This window comes from Petaurus breviceps, unplaced genomic scaffold (genome assembly GCF_028583685.1).
Source record: "Petaurus breviceps papuanus isolate PSGF00001 unplaced genomic scaffold, PetGlider_PUasm1.0 177, whole genome shotgun sequence".
NCBI classification, from domain to species: Eukaryota; Metazoa; Chordata; class Mammalia; order Diprotodontia; family Petauridae; genus Petaurus; species Petaurus breviceps.
Window position 1 is genome coordinate 3416934 of NW_027185776.1, and position 18447 is coordinate 3435380.

Sequence of the window (18447 nt, forward strand, 5' to 3'; positions counted from 1 at the left end):
CGTGTGTACTTGTGGTTTGTCCAATTTAGAGGTCACTATCTACAACAAAGCATTTCCAGCAGGGAGGAGGATATTGGTATTTCTGATTTGTTCTAATGTATCTTGCCTTCTTATGGTACTAGAACTCAAAGTAGGGCCATGTGCTCTGCTGTCCTCTGTTTCAAGCTGATCATCAGAATGGTTTTAGATAGGATCAGCCTGTATCCCTACAGTAACAACTATTTTTCAGATTCAGAGAAGCAGCTACATCTGACTGGGTGTTTGGGGTGGGGAGACAGAGGGGGAAGCATGTGTGTGTGAATCCAATCAGTTGATAAGCCAGAGCCCAATTTCATGGTTCCTGTCAGGCTTTGACCAAAACCAGAGTAGTCCTTGATATTCATCAGTCTGGCTCTCTTTTCCTTACTTTGCTGTTGCTCCCACCTTGTGACATGGATGAGAGGTTGGGCTTTGAGGGGATTATTCTTCTTATTGTTGTTGTTAATAATGTATTATATTGCTAACTCTTATGGACCACTATATCACTTAGATCTTTTTATGATGTGCTCATACATATTATTCTCCACTTTTATATGTCATTCACAGATTCTCAGAGTTGAAAGTAACCTTAAAGGTCAGCTAATTTAGCTTGCATCTGAATAGCAATCCCCTCTGCAATACTACCCTAAATTTGTCTCTCCTGAACTCTATTGTTGGTCACCTTAATTGTCTACTATATTACAAACTACACAAGGACAGTGACTATGTGATATATAACTTGTATAACTTCCTCAGAGTTGAATACAGTCCCCTGCATGCAGTAAGTACTTAATATTTACTGAATTGATCTTCATGTTTTCTTATGTTCAGTATTGTCAAATATTTCCTTGATTTACTCAAGAATACACTTAAAACAAAGTTAATCATATACGAGTTGCCCCAAACTTCCATACCTACTGGTCCTTCCATGACATCTGAAATTCCTTTGGCAAGGTCCAAAAAGCTATGATCTAAAATCACATGCTATTTAGGAGGGAAACTGCATTATAATATTATTGACTGTTACAGATGTTAGAGACAATTAATTTTTAAAAATCAGAAGTCAATCACCTAATGGAATATTACCATAATGTTAGACAGAGAGGCATATTTTGAAGAATGATTAGAGTAGGGGGGCTAGGACATCCAGAATATTTGAGGGGATGGAAAAGAAGAAAGGACAAATAAAGGAATAAATAAATAAATAAGCATTTGTAAAACACTATGTGCAAAGCACTGTGCTAAGTGTTTGGGATACAAATAAAAAAGACAACCCCTGCTCTCAAGGAGCTAACATTCAAATGGGGGAGACCACACATATAATTTCCAGTTGCAAGTCAGATGAAAAGGTCTCATGCAAAGCATACAGGAATTTAATGTCCCTCACTTTGATAATATTATCCATTTCTGATATTGAACCATTTGTTAGTGCCAAAGACTTTGGTAGCAAGAATTTCATTTTCTAAATCTTCAGGAGTTGTGGTTGCTGAGGAGGCAGGGGCTCTGGTACCCTCAGAAATAGTTGCCAGCCCTATTTCCATGAAACTTGCTTCCTGGGATGATGGGTGTGGGGCTTGACCTGGCAGCAAAACCTGGGGGCTGTGAGAGGGCTGCCCTTTTAGGGGCTCTTGGATATACCTGCCTGACACAGTTAGTATTTTTAGTAGCAAGGAAAGTACTCCTTTCTCCATGGTGACTACTCCCTTCAATGACAGCTCCGGAGCCTGGGCTGGAAGCAGGGCCAGTGGTCTTTGGGAGACTGCTATTCTCGAGGTTCTTGGGTCAGGGTGCTGTACTACCTCCATCCTAATTTAAGGTGAGGGGGCAATCAAGATAGTGGCTGTGGCAGAGGTTAGATTTGTGGGGCACATGCTCACTTAAGATGACTTGCTGCTTCAGACAGGTTGGCCTGCCTGCTCCCTAGGTGGCAGTTGGAAGACTGACACAGAAAAGAGGAAATATACTGAAGACAAGTCTCATGTTTTTCACAATTTTTGTAAAAATAGTCAACTCTGGGACTAGTAATTTTAGCATTTAATGTAAAGCAAAACATAAGAAACTTTAATCCCCATATCCCCCGTCAGGTTAAAAAAAGTTTCATTTAACAAAATTAAGCGGGAAAAATACAATCACAAAATTCAAGGTATATTCATAGCTAAAGCAGATAATTTGTTTTATACTGATTACTATTAGCCCAACGTCCTGCTAATTACAAGCTATTAGGCAATAGTATGTTGTCAAGCATTAATCATTAAAAGGCACTGAAAAACCACCTGTTATTTTAAATGAATGGTTATTTTCTACGTATCAAACATAGATTCAAATGAAGGAAATAGGTACTTCCCAGTGGAGAACTACATTTCTTTCACTATTCTAAAATAACCTGAGCTGCTTTGATTGTTCTGACCATAGTTTTCTCTAAATCAAGTTTACTTGCTATTACTTTTACTGAACTTCAAAAATAGAAGGGAAAAAAGGTACCTTCCTATGTTACTAAAATTTTACATAAATTCTTTAGTTCTATAACACTATCCTAGTAGCAGTTACATTTCCACTGTATAACATTCAGAATCTTACCCTAAATGTGGCTCCCAGGACAATTAAAAAGGTTAAGCATCAACAGGAAATACATATATGAGGGTTAAACCAGGAAGGCAATCCTGCTGGGTACTTTAATTCTATATAGGTATTAATCATATTTTAAAAATAAAATTCAATCTTGTATAACTGAAATTTAGTAAAGCAGCTGAACAGATATAGCTAAATGAAAACTCTGTCTAAAACAACCCTAAATAATAAAGTATCCAACCAAATGAAGAGACAAGGGTTAGACCTGTGATCTCATGAATATGGGAAACTCCCCGATGAGAAAACTACTTCTAATGATGCAGGTCAGCACCTCTTCTGCACCTTATAGAACTACAGAGTGGCCTAGAGCACGAAGATGTTAAGTGATGTGCCTGGGATTGCAGGAAACATAGCTAGCAGGTGTCAGAAGCAGGACATCAGAAGCCAGGTCTCCCTGGCTTCAGGGTCAGCACTTTATCCACTACCCTATGGTGCCTCTAAAACCAAATAAAAATAAGTGTAAATGAGGAAAGATTGAGAAACTGGAAATAAGCCTTCTAAAATGAAGCATTTATTACTTTATCCTTTCCTATTCCTCAAGTCCCTTTGGGAGTTTGCATAAAGCTGACACTTCATAATGCTTTTTAAAGCATGACAAAGCCAACCTCACTTGGATGAATTATCCCATTATTACTGATATCTACCATATTGACCTGCCTATCAATTTCTCTGCTCCTAGACTTTTTTTATTTAAAGAAAGCTACAGGCTTAAGATTTTAAAGTCTAAAATGGTAGCACCTGCAGTAAATGTGTGGCGATGCAAAACTACTGTTCTTTGGGCTCCATTCCTCTAGTATGCCTGTATATTTTATGAAGTTCAGCCTTGCACACTGTATACTGCTAATGCTGTTGATAGCATGACTAGTACCTCAGGCATTCAAGCACCACTGACAATGGCAGATGATCACTGTGAAGTCCTGCATCCTGCTGTCAACACCTACAACACTGAAATGTGCCACTATTCATGAACAGATGCAATCCTGGGTCAAAAATCATAAGCTTTTCTTCTGTATACAAGGTACAGACAAAGTAAGAGAGTGCTGACAACTACAGGCAGCATGGTCTTTAATTCCATAAACCGAATTTTTCATATTTTCAGTACATTTTACTAGTTTGAACTGGAATCTGCAAATGAGCAAATATTTTTTAATTTAAATTTTATTTTTATATATATTTTTTATTTTTCCAAGATGAGATTATGCTTTGATGTCATGTCATATGACTTATGATGTAGGTGAAAACAGTGGTACTATGTACCTAATAATTAAAATGAAAATGCAAAAAGTAGCATCAAAATAGAACTATACTGAAAACAATTATTTTTCAATTTCTTCAACATTGCTTCATTGGTTCAAAACCAGTGAATCATTACATTTCTGTATATTACAATTATTTGGATTTCCATATCCAAGTAACTACTCATCTTCTTCACTGATCATGTAAATATTTACTATATGTTTGTGCATGTGTGTTACACACACACAAACACATGAATGAAGTACAGGTGATAGTAGTCAACCTATGACAAGTTCCACTGATGCCAAGGGAAAAAAAGGGCGTCCAGTGTAGTAGAAAGACCTTTGCACTTGGAATTATTAAAATCTGGGTTTTCAGTTCTACTCCCCCCACTTCCTAGGTGTGGCCTTAGGTAAATTACTTAATTTGAGCCTCTGAATCCTCACTGGAAAATAGGGATAATAAAACTTGTACTATTTATTTCACAGGACTGTTGTGAGATTCACATAAAACACTTTGGAAAGACTGCTTTAAAAGGATAATATATTACTGAAATAAGATGAGGGAGTATTGATGTACCACCCATTTGGAGAGTTAGGAATAATCTAATGTTCAAAATTGTTATTACTTACATCATATAAGGAAAAGCAAACGTATATATGCAGATGCACAGAAACAATGATGTATATATGCAAACAAAAGAATTTACCTGCATCAAACATTTCAAGCAGATTAACTAAAGTTTCAAATGCTGCAAGTCGTACACTGCTGCTCTCATCTCTAGCTAGTTCTATTAATTCAGGAAGCACGACACTTTTGGTTAGTTCTGTCCTGCACAACAAGTAAAATAATTAGGAGGTGGAAATCACACCAGCAAATATCTATTAAGCACTGATTATGTGTACAGCATTGTGTCAGACACCGCAAAGAATACAAAGAAGTGGGCGGCTAGGTGGCACAGTGAGAGGAGCACCGGCCCTGGAGTCAGGAGGACCTGAGTTCAAATCCGGCCTCAGAGACTTAACACAAAAACTAGCCATGTGACCTTGGGCAAGTCACTTAACCCCAATTGCCATCCAAAAAGCAAAAAAAAAAAATACAAAGAAGTATTAAGATATGGTTTGTACAAGAACTTTCAATTAAATATCAAAAATAATATCAACTAAAGAGTTCAATAAGCATTGAGATTTTTACAAATTAGCTCTAATTGTCCACTGTTATCTGTAGAAAGCTTAACAGTTACAGCATATATTAAACTTTTTTATGGAATGAAGATTTCTTTCATTATAAAAAACCATAGAAAAAGATATGGATTGACTATAGTAACTTATTAATAGATGTAAATGGAAGATGCCAAACAGAAATTTCATATCTAAATATGTCAAAGGAGAAATTATTCTCAAAATCTAAATTGTTACTAGAAAAAAAATTTCTGCCTGGAAGAATGATACATGGTATCAGAAATAGTTTCAGACCAGGAGTAATAATTATAAGCACAAAATATTCTTATTTATCATCTTAATTTTGGTTCTGTTTATTCATGATGATCAAATATTGTTGCTGTGACTATCTTGTGCAACATGAACAGTGTTAAAAGAAAGGTTATGATATGTCTGGGTTCCTTGTTTATAAAATGGCATGAATCATAATTGTACATAATTTAATGACAGAACCAAATATATTCAGTGAAATGTACAGGACACACTAAAAAATTAAAGCTATAACTAAAGCAAAGGGTTGAGACTACATTTACAGGATGGCAAACCGATGCATTTTGAAGGAATAATTCAAGTTGCATTAGACACTGGCAGCAGTTTCTTAATAAGGAAATAGGCTTCAATTTATTTTTTTTAACTTTAGTAAAGAGTTATTATAAGGGAAAATTAGGAGAGAATTCTGATACAAATATGATGGTATACTTAGAAACTATAGTCTCATATAGATTTTGTAAACATGTACTCTGAAGCACAATGCAGTGGGGAAAATACTGGCTTTGAAGTAAGAAGATGAGTTTGAATTCCGGCCCTTCTATTGCCTATGAGGCAAATAAAAACAAATCACTTTACTTTTCAAGTTTTCAGTTTCTCAATAAGCAGTTGAACCATTCAGGGCAGAATTCAAGAGAATTAAGTCAAGGACAATATTTGACCTCTTTATGGAAGGATATGAAAATATAATATGGAGGAAAACTGAGATGAGGTAACAAACTATTCCACCAATATGGTAGGAGATTTGCTTAGTCAGAGAGATCTGAGTGTGGGTTTGGTTGAGTTCATTTTGGTTCATGAAGATCCTAAGGGGACTAGGTTAGCATTAGGGACCCTTGAGAAGAGTGGTTCTAGGGAACTCATTATTCCAAAAAGGGTTAGAAACAAGGCCTTTTTGCCCTATGAAGTATCATAAGTAATCATTTTATATTGGAATTTATTAGAGCCCTCTTACAGGTATGACACAGGACCATACCACATCCACTCTGAATCACAAAGAACACCCAAAACTTGTCCAAGAAATCAAAAGAAATCAAGAAACAAGAAACCTTTCAACTTGGATGAGAAACAAAAAGAAAATATAGGAAAAAGGCAAATGGCCTTTCATTCCTCCTGTCCTTAACTACATACTAAAGGCTTTTGACAATACCAAGACTCTTTTGGTTTTTAGTATCTGTTCAGAATTAGTTATTTTAGTTTGTTTCCAAGGTGTGTTTTCCCCTTCTTTCTTTACATTTGCAGGTGAAGTATAAGATGAAGAGACTAGTTTGGCCCATGATCTATTTTTCTGAATAATAAGACAATTAGCTGTCCTATGCTAATACCCTTTAAGCCCCATGTACAACAAAAAGGGGGAGGAGAATGCCAGGATAGACAGCATAAGCCTGGGGTTTCACAGGAAAAGGTAAAAAACAGGAATCATTGTGAAGTTCCTAAAACCAAACCATTTATAACCATAACAGCAAATCAGGTGAAAATATCATAGTTATGCTATAATAAGGGCCTGTCATAGACCATAATTCCGTCCTGGGTTCAATTATTGGAAGTTATAACTAACTAAATGAGGCCATTTTTGAGAAAGCCATGTGGTAGGGTGGTGAGGGGTCAGAATATTATAACATACTACTAATTTCAAATCCTACCCTCAATTACATTTTAAATGATTTTTTTTTGGTTTTAGCTTTCAAAATAGCAGACACAATAGGCTAGTGGAAAGAAAAATTCTCATTATTTAACAAGTCAGAGTTATTACAAAGGCATGATTTCTTGTGGCATGGAGGCAGAAAATGGTTGTAGGACAATGATAGAAAAAAAAGAACTTTTTAAAAGCATGCTTACCCTATACCCTGAGCTATGATGTCTAACTGTCGACACATGCAAGACCGAACTTCATATTCTACATCTTGGCAGAGTGATTTCACCAGAGGAAGTATTTCTCTTTTAATGCTGAAGGGGAAAAGAAACATGGGGATGAATGTAATTTTTTAAAATACCAGTATTCAAGAAATACACAGCCGTATAAATGAAGTAATTTAAATAACAGATATGAATGGTATAATATGCCTATGAACAACACACAAACTAGAATTAATTTTTCTAAAGATTAACTTTGTAAATGGAAGCTAAAACTGAAGAAGCAAGGTTGTCATATAATGATTTCTATATCCAGATATCATGCTAGCATCTTATTCCTTCCAGTTGATCTGTCTATATTTTTTCCTGGCCATAGCATAATAAAAAATACTGTATGGCATATTTAAAACCTCTCACAAACACAAACTGTGCAAAATGGAGTAGCTGAGTTGCAAGATAAGGATTTCTAAAGGGAGAATTACTTTTATGTCTTATATACCAATATGAAAAATCCACAATGATGCCATCTCATCTTTAGGAACATAATTATAAGTAGAAAGACTATTACAGGAAAAAGAATATTTTTAAATGACCATGGTATCTGGAAAAAATAAAATATAAGTATCATACATTTTTTCTCAGATATGTATTATACAAAATGTATATTTAAATATATATTTAAATGTATAATTTAAAATGTATCATGTATTGTAAATGTAAAACATCATATTTTTACACCCTATAAAATAGTGAAAATATATTATTTTGAGATAATCAACATACATTTTATATTACTTAACTATTAAAATTATCACCTAAAGCTCATACATAAATACTCACATATGGGCTTCAAATTTGTTGGCCAACTTTCCTAAAAGTTTACAGCTAACTAAACGAGACTGGAGTGTTTGGGACAGCTGTGCCTTGGAAACAAGCGGATTCAAAAACTATAAAGAAAAAATTGTGAAAGAAAATTCACATAATGCCATAAATATTTGGAATTAATTTCAACTGCTCCTTTCAACGGTTCCATATATTCTCCTTTTTCACCTTCCGCTCTAAAATAATTAACAGCCCAAATTTCAGTTTGTAATGTACATTGGTAAATGACAGAGAAAAGTGCTTTTGTTCTTTGCTGATAAGGTAGATACTATATCTAATGAATTATGTAATTAAACTCAATATTTTCTTTTGGTATCTGTAATAAGAAGGTAAAAAATGGTCAGTCTTCATAGCTATGGAATTAGCATATTTAAAATCAAGAACCATTTTAAGAAAAGTCACATTTCTATGCTTGTATTCAATGGCAAAGAATTTGAATTATGGCCATGAGGAAAGCCTGCAATGATCTATGTGTTCTGGGATACATTTAAAATAAACTTCCAAAAGAAAGGGTAGAGAGTCTAGGTAATATGCTTTGAAATTTTTCCTCCATCCAAATTAATTTAATTTGCCCTTAAAGTTGTAAAGACAGCAGCTTAAAATCTGTTACAATATTAGCAGTTCTATGACAAAGGAACACAGAATAAGGACTTGCTAAAGTACCATAAAGTTGATGGGCCCATATTAAAAATAAATTATTTTTTATAATGTACATCATTTATAGTGGAAAGAACCTTGGACTGGGATGGAGATGTGTATTCTAGTCACAATTCTACCACTGTGAACTTGGAGAACTCACTGTACTTTGCTGAGTCTCAGTTTCCTCATCTAAAGGTCCATCATAGCTATAAAAGTATGGCTGATGTTGGTAATGAAAAACTCTAATAACTATTTGGAAGAAATAAGTATAAGTATCCCCTGCATGTATAATGGTGATTAATACTGATGCAAAATAAAACACAAACAAGAACATATTTGCTTAGGACATGACTTTTCCTTTTAATCATAGCTTTGGAGTTCATGGGGATCTCAGAGGTCACTGCCCTCATTTTATATGTGAGGAAACTGAGGTTAGTTATAAGATAATGGGCACATCACTTAAACTCTCTAGTCATCAGTCTCCTCCTCTGTAAAATGAGGGAGATGGACTAGATAAACTCTAAGGTTCCTTTCTGTTCTAGATCTAGGACCTTCTAATGCCTAAAGATTTGCTCAAAGTTGAGTGGCAAAGATAGGATTCCAATCCAGGTCTTCTGACTCCAAATCTAGTATTTTTTCCACTGTACCATGCTGTCTCTTCTGGAATGTTATTATTGTTATTTCAGGGTAGATATTGGTTATCTTTCCATTTATAAATGTTAATATCACATTAACATATCCAAAAATACAAATGAGCTTTTCTAATTGATACCCCAAATCTTCTGCACATGGAGAATTACGTGGTTGGTTGGCATCTGAGCCCAAGCATCAATATGTTTCATTGAATTATTTCACTTTTATCCAGGCATTCTGACATTTTAAAGCAGTCATAAACTAGAACACTAACAAAAACTGGTTTGATGACAAAGAAAGGAAAAATGGCTCAAATAAAACCTTTCTCTCCTTTTTCATTGAACAGTGATGAGGAAATATTCCCAATTATAACTTGGGTTGTAATAATTTTCCTATTTGTAAAAATGTTGTTTATGGATATTATTTAAAGATTGAAAAAGGAAAAACATTTATTGAAAAAGGAAAAGCAGGGGAGGCTAGGTGATGCAGTGAACAGAATGAACAGCCTTGGAGTCAAGAGGACCTGAGTTCAAATGCGACCTCAGACACTTAATTAACACTTACTAGCTGTGTGACCTTGGGCAAGTCACTTAATCCCAATTGCCCTGCCTTCCCCCCTCCAAAAAGAAAAAGAAAAGCAATATTAAAAAAAAGAAAAAATAGGACAAGCACATTTTCTACTTTTCTACTCTATTAAGCTACTTACAGGTAGAAACATTAATAATACTAAGAAAAAACTTACCTCATGTCTTAGGGTATCTTTTGGCAAAGACTCTATAACTGATAGAAGAGTTTCCAGCCATGCATTGCTGACACCTGTTAAATATACATATATCAAGTTATTCAGCTATCATATTCATCAAATTAGCTTCAACTTGATATATTAATATATACAATAATTTTAATGTTAAAATTAGAAAAATCGTGTGCTAGTATCTTTCCTCTTTTTTGTTCCAATCAATATTTGAAAAAAGACTGCTAGTTTAAAACAAAAAAAATTTGCCTCTGTTTTGTCATTTTGTCTTCAAATAAAATTATTCTATTTGCTACAAAGAATAAATAAAACCAATTTTGTTTTTTAAAGAAGAAAATTCAGGAAATTAATTTATGAAGTAATAACAAATTTTCAGTTTGTTAAGATACTAGATTTTTAACTATTTTTATTTGAGGAAAGTAATAGCACTTTAAATTATACTACCATTTGGCAAAATGATATCATTTAATTATTGTAAATGGGTATTTTGGCTAAAAATTATTTTGTGCAGCATGTATACAAAGGACAACAGACATTCATAGAAATAATCACCTGACCTGAATCCCTATGCTCCACATGCTGTAGAATGATATGTAGGAATGAGTGGGAATAAGTTTGAACTGACACTGATTCCTCTTGTAGAATGGTCAAAAATGAAGCTGCAGCAGTTAATTGCATTTCCACCCCTGCAACATGCAGGACTTCCTGTATAACCATAAAGAATAAGGATTCTATTTATTCAAAGTATAGATAAGAAATTGTTTAAAATACAACTTCAGTAGTGTAAGAATCAGATATGTCTTTGAGTCACAGAAATAAATGTGATTTTTGCTTCTAATCATTACTTTCTTTAAGAAAACTATTTGTTAACCAACTAATATTCAATTGATCCAACTAGCCTTTCAAAATAAAAGGGTTTGAGGGATGATATTATATAGAAATTAAAGTGATATCTTGAATAAAAAATGTAAATAAAACATAAATGTTTGAGCACATTATAGAGTGTGGGTGTTTTTTTGTATAATATAGTTTTGTTTGTCATTTTTATAATAGAGAAGTTGTCATCCAGTTTAACACAAAAAAGGCACGACTTACCAGCCAATATACATTTCACCTGTTTGTTTTCTATATTACAAAAAAGGAAGTCTTTACACTTTTGAAATAAAAATGCAAAATGCTAAAACATTGGGAAAGGATTTATATTTTCCTTATAATCAACTGGCAGAGGCATAAATAAGGTACAAGAAAGAACATAGTTGCAAGAATTAGTCATTTTAACTAAATTACCAAAGCATTTTTCTTAATTGTCCTTGTTTTTATTTCACTAGACATGTTTAAGAAGTGAAAGAATGCTCAAAAGTCAAAATCATCATTACATTTATTTTCACATTTTAAAGTAAAAATTCCTTCATAGACAATTTGCATAAAATAATGTATATATATATATACTTTAAAGTTGGATTTATTGAATAGTATAGAAAAGGTAATATGAGAGGCGCAGCAACACTGGCTCTACCTAGATAATAAGTGGAATAAAGAACTTAGAGCTACAATGAATTTTAGGGTCATATAGTGCAGACCCATCACTTTACTAATAAGGAAATTGAGGCCTAGAGAGGTAACTTGCCCAAGGTCACACAGTTAATAAGTAACAGAATTAGGATTCAAACCAGTGCTTATTCCACTAAACTAACTTATATTGTCAAGTAGGCCAGGTATTGTTGGCTGAAGGTCATGGTTACATGGATTCTGAGGAGTAAAATAGTCAAGTGTAATTTCCTGGAGAGATGATGGACAGAGAAGTGAGACCATGGTGTTCTGACATCTGCTTATTCTCCCATTCCTAACATTTTGGCTTCTTTTTGTAGCCACTCTTCATGACTTTGAAGAGTTTGTGGAAAACTAGAATTGCAGAAAAACTTTCAAAATTTACTATGTATATTTAGTTATGGTAACCAATGGAATGTCACTTTAAAAACTGATGTCTACAGAAGAGTTTGGACATTTTAGTGCTTTTTATAAAATATTTATCAACATTATGTTCAAAAGGACAAAGTATTTTAGTAACGTGTCTGTATCTTAACTAACTCTTTCACTTTAACTATTTATCAAATGTTCCTAGTCTTCCATCCATACTTTCCACAAATGTCTTGAAGTTTTACCTTGAAACTATAGCCTTTACAAAGATTTCTGAGCAATGCCAAAACACTGAAAATTGGGAAAGAGAGAGGTAGATTGAGGAAATAAATATGCAGGCCAACATATAATCTTAAAGTCATAGATTCAGAAGTAGAAGGGACTTTAGAGATTATTGAGGGCATCCTCTTCATTTTATAGATGAGGAAACTGAGGCACAGCATTTAAGGGATTACCCATGGTACTACAGCTAGTCAGTATGTGAGAGAGAATTTGAATCCAGGTCTTCCTAACCATAACACTTCCTAACTTCTAACACTCTATACACCAGATCATGCTTCTTGAAACTGATAAAAATATGTACTCAATTCTCTGACCATAACCCGATCTCACAAGGAAACTACTATCTGTTGTTCCTTCAGAATTCATGTAATTATTCCCTTCACATTCAGATGGTTTAATACAAGACCTTGTCTGTGTGGGGCCAATGTTACTGTATTTCTCATAGAACATTTGTTGTATGACTTTATAAGCACAGAAATCAAGAGTGATTTGAAAGGACAGTTATGTGAATCTTATAGTGCCTATCAAAATGTTTGGTATAGTTAAACAATAAATATTTATTTTTTAAAAGGCTATTGTAGGGGCGGCCAGGTAGCACAGCAAGTAAGAGCATCGGCTCCAGCGTCAGGATGACCTGGAGATTGAATCCCGGGCTCAGACACTTAGCACCCACCCAGAAACACCTGGCCGTGTAACCTTGAGCAAGTTACATAACCCCAATTGCTTAAAAAAAAGGCTATTGTAAAGATAATTCTTCATTTTAAGGGGAAAAATCAGACTTTCCTATAGTTAGTACTTACATTGTGCCCTAAAATAACCTAAGTAGTTTTTATTATAAACTGGGTTTTTTTGTTCTTATTTTTTGGAATCTGCATCTTTTGTTTCCAAGTTTTACCCTCAACTTTCCCAGGAAACTATCCTGAGTCTGTGGAACAGCCTATTCAACCTATATTTTACTTTCTACCATTTGCTTCATTTTAAAAAACAAATCCTAATGACTATTCAAACTGTTGGTGATTGGTTTTCTTCTTTATAGCTATAATAACTAAATTACCCAAGAAACAGATTTCATTTTCTGTTAATGTGAGAGTGATAAAATCAAATCTAGTTTCCCAGATTGCCCCACATGGAGATCTACCAGTAACCTCTAAGGAAATAAAGATTGTGGGAATCATTTTCAGAAACCTTTGTATACAATATTCCCAGAAAACCAGGCAAGCTACCATTTAAAAAACAAACAAACCCAAACAAACAAATACCAAAACTCTTTGGTCATAAGTTCCTGGTTTTTAAAAAGAACAAACACAGTTTCACCAGGTAGTTATTAAAGCCCTTTAGAAGTTCTAGGCCAACAGGAACACCCAGGGGGAACAGATGCATGATTTAAAGCACAAGCTGCAACTAGCATCTAACTTTAAGTCCCCTTCACTGTTTTCACAGCAAACATTACTTTGGTGCTAACAATGATGGATGGGTTAAATTAGATATGGTCAGTACATTGCATCACTTATAGATCTCAGAAGACATAACTTTAATTTTCTTAAAAACAGAAAGAATTTTTAAATGCAGTGATAAAATAAGGAGTAATGGATACAATATGTAGTTTAGTTCATTGTGAGCTGCTGTTGTAACTTCCAAGAGATGTAAATCTTGTCCCCATTAGAAGGTAAAGAAAAAATTCTTGGGTTTCATACTTATGCAAACTTTATGTAAAAGTAGAAAATCTGAAGCTTTCCAACTTCATATCTTCATACTGGGTATCTTAGTCTTGATTCGCCTGAGGAAACACTCCCCCACCTAATTTGCTTTAATTTTCGAAAAATCCTCAAGAGTTATCTGGATTTGGATTTGTCTCTTGCTGTGCTGACTTCAACATCTGGGGCTGTCCACTGTTAAGAAACCAGCACAGACTAAGAGATTGTATCACTACTAAAAAGCAACTGATTTCTATGCTAACATTCTTTGAAAAATGATGAAAATAAAAGTTCGATACTTACCAGTTAAAAGAACAGCTCCAAATGAGTGTTCTCCTCCACAGAGCCACAAACTCTGGATAAACATATGTGAGATCCATATTCTCTGGACAAATAAGTGTGCCTCCTCATGGAATTCAGAAGACACTGAAAAGTAAATTCCTCTATTGCTTAGGTGCATGCCTTGATGCCTACATTGAGAATTGAATTGTTCCTTTTACATAAAAGTGTGGCTAGTATCTCCATTTCAATTCCACAAATGTGAAACAGGTCATTTTGTCAAACCCAATTCATGATTTACTGTTCCAAGCAAGTAGAAAAAGTTTATATTCATAAAAAGGAAAATGTGTTAATAAGTAACAGTTAAATACAGAAGTGGTTAAATTCTATTCTGATGTCATTTTTAGTCAGCATGAATCATCCTTCAGGTCAAACTATTTTAAATAATAAATACATCGATGTCTTGCAGAAACACAAAGACCTTAAAAATAAGCTTTTAAAACAGTCAGGAACACTTGGAGTTTAGAAATAATAAGATTGGTAAATAATAGTGAAATAGCTTTAGGTTTGAAATGAAAAACAAATTTCATACCCTAAGAACTTAGGGAATATTAACTCATGGTATAAAAGATTAGTCCCAATGATACCTGAAAAGAGTAAATAAGTCCTAAAGTGAAGTCTCATTATACATTTCAGTAGCTATAATCCCTTGTCCATGGGAGCCATGATTCATTAGGGTCAGGATAGTCCTTATCCAAATATAAAAGTGAATTACCAAGGCCTAAAGAAACCATAATTCCTTGGAAGCACCCACTTTTGAAAAGGGATGGGATCAAAGTAGAGAATAGAACAAGTGGGAGGTGGGATAGGACGTACGGAAACATAGTCAGTCTTTTACAATATATCTACTATGTTATTGTTTTGCATTAGCCACACATGAATAATTTATACTGAACTGCTTATCTTCCCAGTAAGGGTAGGTGACAAGGGAGGAAGGGAATGAATCTGGAATTCAAAATAATTCCAAGTTATCTGGAATTAAAATCAAATATTTAAATATATATACTATTATTAATATTATTTTACATGTAACTGGGAAATAAGATATACAGGCACTGGGGCATAGAGATCCACTGGAAAAGTCAAAAGGGGTATGGGAGGAAATATGGGAGAGAGCAGACTGGAGGAGGGGATATCTTGTGGGACTGCTATTTTGGAGTGGGGGGTAGGGAAAAAAAGGGGAGAAATTTGTAACTCAAAATCTGGCGGAAATGAATGATGTAAATCAGAAGTTAATAAAGCATTTGAAAAATGAAAAAAAAAGAAACCATAATTCCAATAACAGAATGTTATAGATATTTAATATCTAGATTCATTTTTGAAGGGTCTAGGTCATAGAATTTTAATAACTACTGAAAAATAATGAATATAATTTTCTCACTTTGAAATCACAGTATTTATGAACAGAAGTGATAAAAAAACAAAATAAGAATATGTCAATTAAGGTCCCTTGGGAAAAAAAAGATGGCAGTTTCATTCTCTTCCCTCCCTCCCATTACTGTCCTGCCACCTGCCACATTCATTTAAAAAGAACATTGAAAATCAAAGAGGAAATTAAATAGAGACAATTAAAAGTTTAGTGTTTGTTGAGGTATATGCTTAAATTATCTTTAAACCAATGTTTTGTTAATTATGAAGATTCATGAAGAAGCACCATAAGGGCCTAGATCTGCTTAAGATATTTTATAACCCTACTAACATTAAAGATGATGCATTATTTTCACTCATTTAACAATCCATTTACCAATCACCTTTTGTGTAAGCCTAATACAGTGCTTGGTGGTATAGGGTATATGAAAGAAGTAAAAGCCAAAAAACATGCACTAACTCCTTCAGATCACCCATTTCTCCCCATCATAATTCGAAAATGGTGATGGAGAAAATCCTACAGGAGCCATTTGGCTGAACAGAGATTCAAATCATTGGAGTTTTTATTGTTTTTCTTTTTAGCAATACCTATAATTATAAATGAAAAAAGCTTAAAATACATATTAAATATCATATTAAGAATATTTATTACTAAGTAATTAAAATTCAAGGAACATGAATATGGAAAAATAGAAACTTATAATTTATTGGATAATTTTGTTGTCTTTCAAACATATTGAATGAAAATTCCTAATACAAAAACAATTTCCTTAAAAATGTTTTTTTAGAGGTGAACGCTTAACATAGTAACAATTCACTTTTGTTCAAACATTTTTGCTAGAAATCCCTAAACTATAATAAAATAAATTCCTCATGAAAATAAATGAAGCAAACAATTAAAAAAAAAACCTCTGAAATCTATAAATAATAACAGAATTCAGGCAAGTTTTAATAAATAAAGCTTCCTTTATGCTAACAATCAATATAGAAAAACAAAGGTTTGCATGAAAAGAATAGAAAAACTACCTTAAAAACAAAGTTCAATAATTTAAACTCATCAAAACTACAGTAACAACAAATTATTGTAGCATTAGGTCCCGTAGGTTTTAATTTTAGCTTCGCTTTTAATCAGCAATATCAATAAAATAAAGATGTAGGACACAATGATCTCTAAGCTTCCTTTTAGTTCCATGAAGCATGCTCTAGGCACAACCAACAACAGCCACAATCACTTACGTGGCTGACAACAAACATTTACTGAGTGCCTGTTGTGTACAGGGGTCTGAGCTAGATGTTGCTAAGTAACCGGATGTTGCTTTGAGACTCTCAATAGTAAGGGCTAACTTTTGTTTGTACTATGGCTTTAGACGAAATTACTAATGTGTGGGCGCTCTCTTTCTCTGTCTCTCTCTTTTTCTTCTCTCCCCGATTCCTTCCAACTCAAGTCTGCTAAAATAAAATCACACTCAGGGGACCTAAGACGCAACCAATGTGGGAAAGAGGTCCTTTGCTATAGCATTTCTACAAGCAAGAATGTAAGGTGTGAAGTTTTCACTTATAGCAAGTGTGGAAGAAAAAAGAAATTTTGCAATGATTTGCAGTGTGCTATTTTTTGTTTTTCTTTGTGATTAAACAAAAACAAAAAAACCACACCCTAGATACAAAGTACAGATGAATTTTCCTTCTGGAGAAGATGAAAAGGCTAAGCTAAATATAAAAGGAATGCCTTCTCATCCATTTATGAAAGAATGAAGTGTAATATGATAAACCTGGACGAAGTGCTTCAAAATTAAAGCAAAGAAGAAAAAAAATTTGAAGATGCAGAAAAGAATTTTAGTTTGTGTCAAGAGAATGAAGAACAGGAGAACAGAATGAAAAGGAAGAGAGGGAAAAGGGCCACCAAATGTAAAAGGTATGACATTCTTCCTATAGAAGGAAAAGGTGAATTATCTCAGAAGAGAAGCAGTGCTGGATTTAAGAGTCTGAAGACCTGCCCTGGCATCCTAGCTCTGCCATTTTACTACTGGTGGGATCTTGGATGAGTCAATTTGCCTTTCTGGGTCTTGGTTTCTTCACCTATAAAATGAGGGGGTTGGATGAGATGATCTCTAAAAATCTATCCTAACTCTAAATCGATGCTACTGTAAGTCCAGTAGTATCTATGCCAAGAGACCTCTTCCCCTTCTAACTGATAACAGGGGCAACACAACAACACAACAACACACAAAGATGTAGGTAAAAGCACAGACTAACTCTTGATGTTTATCTACACTACTTAAGAAAATAATGACTTGGCTAATTCCCAAATTTTACGTGTGTGTGTGTGTGTGTGGTGTGTGTGTTTATCTGCGGGAGATGTTTCATACTTATATTTAAATGTGTGTCTCTCTGACCCTTTGGGAATTCACGATATGACATTTAAAATGAACTTTGTACACATGTGATTAAACATCCAGTTACCCTGTTTAGCTCCTCAGATCAACACCTCCTGTTGCCCAGTCCATGATTAAAACAACAATGAAAACAAGTTTGGAAGATGATCAAAACTTTGAGAAGGAAAGTTTAATAGTAACTGATCTGGATCAAAACTTAGTCTCTTTTAGCTGGAGCCAGAAGCAGAAATTTCAATATTAATGGAGTCCCAGAAATAGGTATAAGGCACACAAAGATTCTTAAAAATAGTGACTTCAGGGTGGTGAGGTGGCACAGTGAATAG

At 34.1% G+C, this 18447-nt stretch overlaps 1 protein-coding gene across 5 annotated transcripts in view; it reads right to left on the minus strand.

Annotated features, from left to right (window-relative positions):
• The window catches only part of PPP4R4 (protein phosphatase 4 regulatory subunit 4), a 136787-nt gene that overhangs the window by 52787 nt on the left and 65553 nt on the right, over window positions 1–18447 (minus strand). For 4 of the 5 annotated variants that reach the window (XM_069086011.1, XM_069086009.1, XM_069086008.1 and 1 more), the window contains 5 exons: window positions 10689–10836; window positions 10120–10193; window positions 8064–8170; window positions 7209–7316; window positions 4592–4713 (listed from right to left, as the gene is read on the minus strand). In XM_069086011.1, coding sequence (XP_068942112.1) covers window positions 4592–4713; window positions 7209–7316; window positions 8064–8170; window positions 10120–10193; window positions 10689–10809 — 532 coding nt within the window. In that variant the 5' untranslated portion in view covers window positions 10810–10836. Of the gene's footprint in view, window positions 1–4591; window positions 4714–7208; window positions 7317–8063; window positions 8171–10119; window positions 10194–10688; window positions 10837–14327; window positions 14451–18447 lie in introns of those variants that run through there. The other variant, XM_069086012.1, reaches the window with a different exon arrangement.